The sequence below is a fragment of the Ornithorhynchus anatinus genome, chromosome X2 (genome assembly GCF_004115215.2).
Source record: "Ornithorhynchus anatinus isolate Pmale09 chromosome X2, mOrnAna1.pri.v4, whole genome shotgun sequence".
In the NCBI taxonomy this organism is placed as follows: domain Eukaryota; kingdom Metazoa; phylum Chordata; class Mammalia; order Monotremata; family Ornithorhynchidae; genus Ornithorhynchus; species Ornithorhynchus anatinus.
Window position 1 is genome coordinate 13,631,920 of NC_041750.1, and position 12,327 is coordinate 13,644,246.

At 45.1% G+C, this 12,327-nt stretch overlaps 1 protein-coding gene across 1 annotated transcript in view; it reads left to right on the plus strand.

Moving 5' to 3' along the window:
• BTBD2 (BTB domain containing 2) overlaps positions 1–7,528 on the plus strand; it is a 61,939-nt gene extending 54,411 nt beyond the window's left edge. The window contains exons 6-9 of the mRNA XM_029052430.2: positions 1,130–1,322; positions 3,955–4,042; positions 5,339–5,485; positions 6,946–7,528. Coding sequence (XP_028908263.1) covers positions 1,130–1,322; positions 3,955–4,042; positions 5,339–5,485; positions 6,946–7,107 — 590 coding nt within the window. The 3' untranslated portion in view covers positions 7,108–7,528. The remainder of the gene's footprint in view (positions 1–1,129; positions 1,323–3,954; positions 4,043–5,338; positions 5,486–6,945) is intronic.
• The last annotated feature ends 4,799 nt before the right edge of the window (positions 7,529–12,327 follow it).

Consider the following 12,327-nt stretch of genomic DNA (forward strand, 5'->3'; position numbering starts at 1 on the left):
GGGTGACAGCAGACTCTCCCAAAGGTGAAAGTCAACCAGAACAGGCTGGAATGAGCTTCTGGTAAAAGAAAAACTCACTGGAACAGCCGTTCTGACAGGAAGATTATTTTGCTGCAGTGGCATCCCGCTGCCTCAGCCCTTTCAGCCAGGAGTCGGGGCCCCAGCTGTCTCACTTTTCCTCCATCCCTCTAAGCCCGAGACCCTGGACTGCCTGCCTGGTGGTAACAGGTGATTTCACATGTAATTTCTTGAGTAGCCACCCTAGTACCTGAGTGTAGCATCAGAGCAAGTTGGAAGAGGACCAAGAGCCCACACACACTTCAAGCTCCAGGTCTAAAGTGGAAGAAGGAAGGAGTTTCCCGAAGTTTCTTCACCCCAACCTCCCCCTGCCCAGCAGGGAGGCCTGCTTGCGACCACCTGCTACAGCAAAGAATGTTTCACTTTAGCCCCCGGGATAGCCAAACAACTTTTGGATAGTGAGTGAGCTGGAATGAGAAAACTGTAAATGAGGGTATACAGAAGAAATTCTTTCCGAGAGCCAGTGAAGCAAAACTTCAGAGGATGTGGTATTGCAGCAGGAGCTAGCAGCAGAGGACAGGTGAGCCTGGCCTCCGACCATTAGAAATGAGTTAACTGTCTTAGAACGGAGGTTTCAGGAAGATTATCAACCAAAAGGGGAGAAATGAAAATGGTGCCCAAGCACCGTAGAGAACAGATACAGAAGTGCAGCAAGGGGCAATCTTTATGTGCACACATGGTAGACGGGATTGACTGTCACCCATCGGCCTGAACAGCCCCATTGACATGCTCCGATGAAAATAATCACTGTCAGGAGCAGCAGCTTCAAACCTGAAGGTCAGATAGCCGTATTTATGACTAGGGTGATGGATTGATTGGCTGATTGAGTGATGTAACTGCATTTTCCCTTTCAGGATCTTTTGATCTCTTATATCGATACTTCCTATACATTCATCCAAAACCAAGACTAGTGGGATAAAATGCAATCTTGAAGTTAGTATCTTTAACAGAGAAAGTTTGTCAGGTGCTGTAGGAATGCGTTGACCAAAAGCATTTTCTCTTTTGCATTTGGTGTCTGTGCCTTCCCTGTTTTGTTTGTGCTTCATTCCAGGTCCTGCTCAGTCAGGCATTCTCACAGATCGTGAGGTGGTAAGCCTATTTCTTCACTTCACTGTAAATCCCAAGCCACGAGTGGAATTCATTGACAGACCACGCTGCTGCCTTAGAGGGAAGGAGTGCAGTATAAACCGTTTTCAGCAGGTGGAGAGCCGCTGGGGGTACAGTGGCACTAGCGACAGGATAAGGTTGGCCCCAGTATTTACCCCACTCGTTTTCCGTGACCATTTCTCTGAGCTTGAGATCTCTCTATACATGTGGGTGTTGGTGTGTGTATGAATTTCTTGTTAAACTGTAAAATAATCTCTGTTCTACCTGCAGTAAAGAGAAACAAGAGTGGTGTCTGTAATCTACTTAGATGACTTTTAAAAACAAACTTTCTTCACTTTTGCTTCTTTTATAACCATTTTAGATTATTCTTTGGACATTATTTGCTTTAGTCTAGAGCTGTCATGAGGCTTTGTTAATACACCCCTTAGGTGACCGTATTTAGTGAAAGGTATTTATTCAACACTTACCATGTGCTTACAGTACCACTGTACTGAGCGCTTGAATTGGTAGACATCCTTGCCCTCACGGAGTTTACGATCTATTAGTGGAGACGGATATTAAATTACAGCTTGCGGAAGCAGCAGGGTATCAGGATTTGTACATAAGTGCTAAGGGGTTGGGAGTGGGGCGGGTATCAGAGTGCCTTAGAGGGTACAGACGGACCCAAGCGCCCAGGGGCCGCAGATGGGAGGCCAAATAGGGTCGATGGCGAGAGACGAGATCGAGGTACAGAGTAGGTTGGTGTTAGAGGATCCAAGTGCACGGGCTGGGTTTTAGTGTACGATGAGCGAGGTTAGGTAGGTGGAGGGGGCAAGGTGATTGAGTGCCTTAAGGCCAACGGTAAGGAGTTTCTGTTTGATGCGGAGGTGGGTGGGCAGCCACTGGGGGCTTTTGAGAAGTGGGGAGATGTGGCTGAACTTTTTTTAGAAAAATAATCTGGGCAGCAGAATGAAGTATGGACTGGAGGGGGAAGGCTGGAGGCAGGAAGGACAGCGGGTAGGCTGATTCGGTAGCTCTGGCAGGATATGACAAGTTTATCTGTGTTTTTCTGGAATTATGCAGCCAAATGAAGGCAGTTTAAGAACTCTAACACCTGGAAGTCTGATTAGCTTCTGGCAGATTTTAGAACAGTTTCACTGTGAAGGAAGAGAAGAGTAACCAGTGGTACTTAACTGCATCTGATGACCTGGGATTAGAAGTTTGGGACTGTTGAATGATAGCCCATGCAACCCAACTCAAAGAACCAGTGAAAGCGGTTTAGTGTTGCCTTCTCAAGTATAGCTAAACTGGAAAAATTTGCTCCTAACTAAACAAATTGAAATTCAGTGGGAACAGATGCAAGGTAATACCCTTAGAAACAAAAGACAAACACTAAATAGGATGGGCAAAAGCTGGCTAAGCCCGAGTACTGCAGAAAAAAGACCAGGGTATCGTAAGTGCCAAAAATGCTGAATTTGAGACAGCAGTGAATTGCCGTTATTAAAAAGTCATGGTCTTGAGATAATTAACAGGAGTGTGACATGCAAGAGTCAGGAAGAAATCCATTGGCCCTAATCTGCAGGATCAGATTAGTCAGTTGATGGCATTTGTTGAGCACTTACTGTGTGCAGAGCACTGAACTGAGCCCTTGAGGGAGGAGTACAAGGCAACAGAGTCGGTAGGCATGATTCTTGCTGGCAAAGAGATGGATCTTTATTAGAGTATTTGGGTGAATGAAAAGTGGGGAGGATCCAGAGAAGAGGGACAAAAAAGCTTAGAGCATTAGAGACAGCCTATGAATTGGGATTGTTGAGTCTGGAGAAGAGTGTTTTCGATTCAGTATTCCTTACATTTTTGAATGTCTTAAAAGAAGCTTAAATTCCCTGTACCTGAGCCCCCCTACTGCCCTCCCACCACCACCACCACCGAAAGGTGGACAACCTACTCACAATTATCTGCCCTGTAGATTTTGGTTGTACTGTCCTGGGCCGTTTTCCCCCACCCTCCGCCCCCCCACAACTCCCAGGAGTGTTTTACTCTACTACCAACCATTCCCTGGTCTGCCTCCTTTTTGCCCTGGGATAAGCTGCAGATATGATTTAGTATTAGGGGCTGAGTTCTTGGGGCATCTGGATACACTAGTGAATAAGTGCATAGTATGGTGCTCTGCACACAGTGCTCAATAAATACGATTGAATGAATTTGGGATTACCTCCTTTTAAAAGGCTTCGTAGAGTGCTCGGCACCTAGAACAAACTCAATAAATACCACTGATTGATTTTAGCTGTGCCCAACTTCTCTTCCAGTAGTGGAGAAAGGTGAGAGTGGACTGTCATCTGGGCTGGGGTCTTCCTGTGCTGCTGTAGAAGCGCATCCTCTCCTTGAGACCTGCAAGCCACAGCAGAAAGCTGATGTGTGGGGTGGGGAAGGCAGAACTCTCCTCCTGTTAACCTACAGCAAACCTGGTTTTCTCCCCACAGTGAGGCTCCAGCACACAGCCTAGCAATGCCATGATTTAGTTGTCCCTTGCATAAACCTGTGTCCGAATGTTTCAGGCCATCTTTTTTTCAATAATGTGTAGAGAGGCTGAGTTGAATGGGGGTTTGTAGTTTTAATGGGGACGGAGAAGCAGTGAGCGAAAAGCCATTCTTGATCTTGAAAAGCATTGCTGTATGAGTGACTTCATCCCATATAACTTCATTAACTCATTCAAGTTGGGAAACCGATTGGAAATAGCTGTGTGATATTGTCTGTCAGAAAGTTGACTTGTCTTTTTTGAATAAATCTCAGGTTCTCAGTCAATAAGAGGATATTTGTAGTTGGGTTTGGATTATATGGATCAATACATGGGCCCACGGATTATCAAGTCAACATACAGGTATTACATCTCTTGCTTTGTGACCTTGTCCATGTCCCTTTTCTAGTCAAGTTCCTTGGCGTGTCTTCTCTTGAGTTGATTTACTAATACTCAAATTCTGCGGTAATCTGGGAATGTCTCTATTTCCTGCTTCCTCTTTAAAAATTCCTACCCAGTCCCTTTCAGGGTAGGTTTGGTGTGGTTCATTGGATTTGAATGAAAGAGGCAATTTCATTCTAAAAGATGTCAAAGTATCGAGTGCAGTGATAGAATAGTGATCCAATAGTAATTTCATTTTTATATTTTGAAAAGTTTGAAACTGACAGTAGCTTGTTGAATAGGTAGGGTAAGTGGTTAAAAAATATGTAATGGTGTTCACTGTTTTAAACTCTTTGAAAACAGTTGAACAGCTTTTCCTCACATCCACTTTAATCAGCGCAGTAATAACTAGCCACCGGCAGAGACCCGAAAGATTCCCGTGGTTGGGGGCCACTACTATAGATCAATCTGTTCCTATTAAACTTTGGCATGCATTTGGACTGTGATGACGGAATCTCAGTTTGTTTTTCTGTCCCTTCTAAGTCAGCTGACAAACAAAAAGTCAGTTGAGAGTATTTGTCCAGGCTACCCATTACAGGCATCTGGGTTGAAGGTATTAAAAGGCCATTTTGAGTTGAGCACCAACAGTATTTGTCCTCGTTTTTGAGAGACACGCCTGAAGGACTTTTCCCAGATACCTTTGATTTCTTTCTGCTTATCTCCTGCATTTGCCATGGACTTCTTTCTGTGAGTGGGTGTGATGGGCCTGCTCACCCCTCCCAGAGAGGAGTTAGAAACCTAAAATCTTTATGGAGTTCCTATGTGTCCATACTCAAGAATAAAGTAGCTTATTAGCATATTTGAAGAGGCAAGGGGATACAGCTTAAATGCCAGGTGGAAAGCAGTGTGGCCTAGTGGAAAGAACATGGGCCCAGGAGGCAGAGGACCTGGGTTCTAATCCCCGCTCTGCCACTTGGCCTGCCGTATGTATGACCTTGGGCAAATCACTTGACTATTCTATGTCTCAGTTTCCTCATCTGTAAAGTGTGGATTCAATTCCTATTTTCCCTCCCGCTTAAGCCCATGATCCCCATGTGGGATGGGGACTCTGTCCAATCTGATGATCTCATTTCTATCCCAGCGTGTAGTTTAGTGCTTGGTACAGAGTCAGTGCTTAGCCAAGGCCACAGTTATGATTATTGCTCTTATCATGTTTCTCCTGAGCTGTGTCTTTCTCAACCAATACAAAAAAAATGTTTCTGCTCATCTGTTTGCCAGATCATCCACACAGACAGCAATACTGTGTTAGGCCAGAATGACACTGGGTTCAGCTGTGATGGATCTTCCAACACATTTCGGGTCATGTTTAAAGAACCTGTTGAAATTTTGCCCAATGTTAACTACACGGCATGTGCTACTCTGAAGGTATGGTACTTCCATCGCCTGGCCTGCGTATTGGCCCCTCCAGCTTGCGGTGCTTGATTGGATGGAGGGTGGGAGATGAAGAGAGGTGCAGCATCGCTGTGCTGGACCAAAGCACTGGGTTCTTGTTTTGGACTTGGTTTTAGGGAGCTCATTGCTCCCTTCTTTTATTTGAGAGTAAACGGCGTTTACTTGGGTAATGACATTGTGTCCTATACCAGGTGAGCAGAGCAGAAAGCAAATAGCTATCGTTCTGGGCCAGACTGTCACATCTGGGATGCTTCTTGCCAAATGGACTTACTTGGCTGTTCTCTTTGGGGTACACATTGAAAATGCTTTGACATTCCTCATTCTCTCTGATTCCACTCTGCTGCTAGAGACTGAATCCTCCCAAGTGCCCAGTAGAAAAGAAAAATGGAGACCACTCCTCAGAGAAGAAAGTTTCTCACCTGACCTAGCCTTGGAGAGCTAGTAATGAAACACCTCAAGCTACTGAAAGACCCTGAATGTATATTCATTTCCTTCGCTCAAACATGAAAAGTATTCAGTATTTGACAAGAGAGTCTTACTAGAGCTCACGTGTGAAAGTCTGCACAGTCAAGGATTGGTAGATTCAAATATCCGGACTGTCAATCCTCAAACGTGACAGAAACTCCCTCATTAGCAGTTGACAGAAGACAGATTGCCCCATCCTAACTCCGGTGGCTTGTATCGGAGGGGCCAATGGGGTGAATTGGGTTCCTCGACCCCTCCTATGTAAGGGCTTAGTATCCCAACCCTCTTCCTCCTGGACTCTCTCTACTGTTTGTTAATCAGTCTGGCCAGGATTTGAAATTCAGCATTTTGATGCTGCCAGCTCTCCGCCTGGGCTGGCCTGTTCCCTTGGCCTATAAGTTGGGGGCAGTTTGTCAAGAGGAACCTCTGTGAATTCATGGTGAGAAGGTGGAGAATAAAGCATTTTTATAACAGCCGTCAGCCTTACACATAGCACTTGGGGGAATTAGTGTCTTCAGCAGCGTGGCTCAATGGAAAGAGTCTGGGCTTTGGAGTCAGAGGTCATGGGTTCGAATCCCGGCTTGGCCACTTGTCAGCTGTGTGACTTTGGGCAAGTCACTTAACTTCTCTGTGCCTCAGTTCCCTCATCTGTAAAATGGGGATTAAGACTGTGAGCCCCACGTGGGACAACCTGATTCCCCTGTGTCTACCCCAGCGCTTAGAACAGTGCTCGGCACATAGTAAGTGCTTAACAAATACCAACATTATTATTATTATTATTCAGGCTAAAGCCGTATATGGTTGGGGAATGGGCCTTTTGATCTACGATGGCAAGACAGGCATTGAGCTGGTAATCCCTGAAGAGCTGGGTACTGCGAGTGACTGTCACCCTTGCACTAAGTGGTGGCGATCTGTATCACCTAATTCATTGGATCTCTCTCCATATATGTGCTTCTTCTCAAATTTAGGGTCCAGATTCGCATTATGGAACCAAAGGGCTGCGCAAAGTTACTCACGAATCGCCAACGACAGGAGCCAAAACCTGCTTCACGTTTTGTTACGCGGCTGGGAATAATAACGGCACTTCCGTGGAGGATGGACAAATCCCAGAAATTATCTTCTACACATAGTGCCCCCTTCTGAATGAACTGTTCCATACCTCTCTCCCCAACGCCCTTCCAGATTCTTATCCCCGACTAAGTTCGACCATGCCAACGAGGAGCCACACTAGCCAGAGGCTGCTAGTGTAACACCCAGTTTTCTGTTCTGCTTTGTGCAGCTGCGGCTGCGACCACCTGCAGATCAACTCATTTTCAGGAATCAATCTGTAGTTGCCTGTGGCTAGTGACTTTTTCATTTTATCATTATTATTCCTTGAGTTGAAGTGTCTTCCTAATATTGTCATGAATGTGGATGCTTTTACGTTTGTAAAAAGCATGAAACAAAATGGCTTTGGTTGTGGTGAAAAAACTTAGCTGTGATGAGACAATCCTTTGAGATTAAAAAAAAATAAAAAAGAGAGGGTCATATTGATCCCTGCCTTGTCCTCCACCCATTTTCTGCCACTCCTTAACCCCTCCCACACCTCTCTATCTACGGTGGCAATAGGAAATGTTAGCCCTGTCGGTTCAGCAGTATCACCAGGAGGGTGAGGCTAAGGTTTAAAAATGAGTTTTTGAGAGCAGCAGCAGCAGCGGGCCTTAAGTTCCCAAAGTCTCGTTGGGTATGTCACTTAGAGGCGATCCACTTTGTATCAACCAGTGTCAATTGATTGTGCACCTCAGTGGGGGTGACTGATGTGTAAAAACACGGAGAGCCTGTAGAGCTGGATCTAGGGAGGCTGGTGGGGATGGTGAAACCCACTGCCGCCTTCGGTGTTTTACTCTTCCCTGTACAGGAGCTGTGTTAGGGTCAGATAAGGTCATCCAGAAGAGTCTGAAGCAGTGGTCTGAGAATCGAGCTCATTCCAGTGGCCTGACTATTGAACACCTAAAAGCTACTCCTCTAGGTCCCATTTTTCAGCATGCTACAGGACGTTTCCTTCCTCATATTGCATGGTGGTAGTGTTTCTTTTTCTAATCATTTTTCCTTTTCAGTACCCCTTTCTCTGCCTGGACTTTATGAGTGCTGGACTGCCCTGAATCAGGAGAGACCCACAGAGAACACCCGTGGCGGTAGACATTCTTCGATCAATGGGACATTTTAGCACATGTTGTAGACTTTCTCCAGTTTTGATTACACCTCCTATCCTGATGGTGGAGGTGGTGTAGAAATAGTAGTGATGACATTTATGAAGTGCTTAAAGTGTGTGAAGTACTGGGGAGGGAAGCGATTTAGATTCAATCCCTGTCCCACAGGGGGCCCACATTTTAGGGAAGAAATAACCATGTAAATTCAGTAAAACAAATTCTTTTGGAACCCTAAATTAACAACTGATTAGCGCCAGAAGTTCTGTCCAGAGGTTGCTGGGGAAGACTTCTTCCTACCCATACCAAGAAAAGTTCTGTGTATATTTATAAAGGTTTGAACCCTGAGGAAAAACCTTCATGCAAAAGTTCTAAAATCCATATATGATTTATTTAGTGTTTACTGTGTGCAGAACACTGTACTAAATGCTGGGGAGAGAATGATATAAATCCTTACCCTCTTTATATGGCATTTGAAAGTAATTGCCTTTTGTCATTTCCAGTTAAGATTCACCGTTGCAAGGAAAACTGATCTGTTTTGGAGCTTTGGTCCATTTAATGATCCTCTTCTAATCCCATTGATTGTTGATAGGTGGTGTGTCACACACCCCCCACCCCACCCCCCAAGATTCTTTTTCTTAGATTTGGCTGAGGGAAGAATCACAAATCTCCCCGATTTGGGTTTAGATGTGCATTAGCCTGTCCGTCGCAAACAGTGACTCAGATATACTCGAACCCTCCACCCCATTTTCTTTCTCTGTTCCCTTTCTGGCGAAAGACCCGGGGGGTTTTGGGAGAAAGACAGATTCCTTTTTTTTTTAAAATGGTATTTATGTGCTTACTATGTACCAGGCACTGTACTAAGCGCTGGTGTAGATACAAGATAATCAAGTTGGACACGGTCCCTATCCCACATGAGGCTCAGGTCTTAATTCAGGCAAGTGGCAGAGCTGGGATTAGTACCCAGGTCCTGATTCCCAGGCCCGTGTTCTTTCTGCTAGGCCACGCTGACTTGTCCCCGGGAATTGTTTTTGGTGAACAGTATAGGTGCTATTCATTCATTAAATAGTATTTATTGAGTGCTTACTATGTGCAGAGCACTGTACTAAGTGCTTGGAATGTACAAATCAGTAACAGATAGAGACAGTCCCTGCCCTTTGACGGGCTTACAGTCTAATCGGGGGAGACAGACAAAAACAATAGCAATAAATAGAATCAAGATAAATAGAATCTATTCGCTCTCCCACAGTTACCGGGTGGATGGTCTGCTGTTTGAGCAACTTTTCAGCCCTGGGGCAACTGTGAGATTTTCAAACCATAGCATCAGGTACTGTTTTCACCCTCTTTAGGGACCATGTTTCTATGGGAACCCGGCTTGAGGAGAAGATGTGTGTGTTGCTTTGGCCAGTACTCAAAATGAGCCCAAGATTTGAGATGAACTAATAGGCAGGATATCTCCACCTTTCTTTAGAACGTATCTAACTGTAGCTGACCTTTGATGCCGTTCCGTTCATTTTGGTAGAATTACAGCATCCTTTGCAGAGGGTTACAGAAGGGCTTCACTTCCTGTTTCCTCTCCTATTCTAGAGATGATTTACGTGGAAACCTGGCTGACCTGCAGGAGAATCGATTCCCCGTGAGAAAGGGACACTCCCATTAGATGATCCCAAGAATTGGGTATTGTGGCCAAAGGTAGTTTTGCTTTTTCTTTTCTAAAAATTTCTTTTAATGATTTCTAATGTTATGCAGAAATCCAACCCCTTTCCCGGCAGAGGTGTGTCCCTTACACCATGTCTTATCGAAGTCATTTTTTTTAAATAAAGGAAATACATGTGTACACATCTTTTGAGTAATTTACATTCTTCTGGCTTTAGCAGTTTGCTTTGTAGATATTAGTGCGAATGCAAGTCATTGTTGAATGTGCTTGGCTCCAAAAGTATGAGGGTTTTATTGTTTTGGGTTCACATGACTAGAGTTGAGAATGTCTAACCTTTTTAACATTGCTCTTTTGATGACTGTATCCAGTGATCTCTCCTCTTCAGTGTTCACACTGGCTGCTTTCGGTCAGCTATGGGACCTGTAAATGAGTAGTCAGTAAATACCTGGAGTTGTCTTTAATGGTTTTGAAACAAAATACTCTAGCCACTAAGAGCTAGTGCTCTCAGTCTGTGAGGCAACTGAAAAAACGTGGTGAGAATCAGTCATTTCTTTTCTGCCACATCTGGCCCCACAATTGATTCTATTCTGGCCCTTTGTTCTGCAACAGTTTTGTTTCTATGCAGATCATTGCACACGATGACAGCTCTATCAAGTTTTGTAGCATTTTTTTATGGTATTCGTTAAGCGCTTGCTGTGTGCCAGGAACTGTACTAAGCACTGGGGTGAATACAAGCATCAGGTTGGACACAGTCTGTGTCCCATATGGGGCTCACAGTCTTGATCTCCATCTTTCAGATGAGGTAACCAAGGCCCAGAGGAGTGAAGTGACTTGCCCAAGGTCACAAGGGGGGTTAGAACCCAGGTTCTCTGACTCCCTGCTTACACAGGTGCAAACCTATGTGGTAAGAAGCGTTCTTTATTCAACGAATAATTTTTCTTGATGGGGATTGTGTACCCCTCAATTTTTTTTACATACAAAATATGCACAAGCCCTCAACAGCTTACCAAAACTCATAAGTAGCTCCCAATGCAAATCACTGCCCTGTCCAGCCTGGCCCATGCTTGGTAAAGCAGGCATGAGGAGCATCAGGCTTCACTCAAGAGGGAGTTGCTGAGCTCCTACCTCCCATGACTATGAGGCTTGGGAGTTTATCCAGGGTTGGACCTTTTATTTTTAGATATTAGAATGGGAGTCAACCAACCCAGTGCTGACCTTTTAAAAAAAATTGCTTCAGAATTGAAATGTCAGCAGCACTGGATTGTCCTACCTCATTCCAAAGTTTGCCCTTGCCTTTTTATGGACTTCAGTGGGCTTCATGCCATTTTTGTGTACCTTGTGTGTGGTTGTCTGCTTCCAGGCCACTGTTAGAAGTTGTTTTCAGCACCAGTAAAAACTCCCTTAGGGAGCAGAGGGTGGAAAGGCTGGTCGTAGTGATGTTCGTTAAACGTTTCCAATGGGCGAAGCACTGTACTAAGGATCTTGATTCCCACTTGAACCCTGCCTGTAATTGCTTCTTTTTTAGAAGTTCATTGTGTCTGTTTTCTTCATGATTTAAGGTGGCTTGTAGACCAGGTTATTTTATTTCTGTCAGGTGGAAAATACTCAGGTTTTTGCAGGGCAGTCAGGTCACAGATGGCATCCTCAAGTGTATTCTACTTTTCTTGCACTGGCCTACATAACAGGAGTAGAAGCATTTCTTGAGTGCCCACTTAATAATAGCAATAATAATATTTGTTAAGTGCTTACTATGTGCCAAACACTGGGGTAGATACAAGGTAATTAGGTCAGACAGTCCCTATCCCACCTGGGGCTCACAGTTGTGATCTACATTTTATAGATGAGGTAGCTGAGGCACAGAGAAATGAAGTGAAATGCAGTGTCCAAGGTCACACAGCAGACACGTGGCAGAGCCGGGATTAGAATCCACCTCCTCTGACTCCCAGGCCCGTCTTCTTTCCACTAAGCCATGTCTGGATCAGGTGCCTGGGAAGCACAGAATAAGGAAGTGTCATGACAACTCAGGTTCCGTTTGGGTAAGAGGTAGTGGGGGAGCTATGGATTCTCTGGGTTACAGCTATCCCGGTCAGCCCCAAACTATCCCAAGGTCATAGTCCATGTATTCCACAGAGATGAGCAGCTGGGTGGCCACAGCTAAATCGAGTCTCCTGCTCTCGGCCTTGGGGAGATTGCTGCACTCATCCTGACTGCCCTTTAGTGCCCACCCCTCCCCTTCCCCCCCACCTCAAACCAATCGGAAATCTGCTGAGATCAACCCGTGCACGTTTTTCTGTACAGCTCTCCTTCATTGTCAAAGGCGCCACCGATGTTGAAGTTCACCTCCAAGTGCACATGTCGCTGAAAAGGCCAGTGCGGGATCCACAGTCCTGATCACATTGGGCACCCAAAAAGGTTAATGCTTGCAATGCCTGGTGCTGTTTTTTCTCTTAGGTCTCAGTTGATCCAGAGAGAGCTCAACTACCCCCTTCTTGGATGGCAGGGTGCCA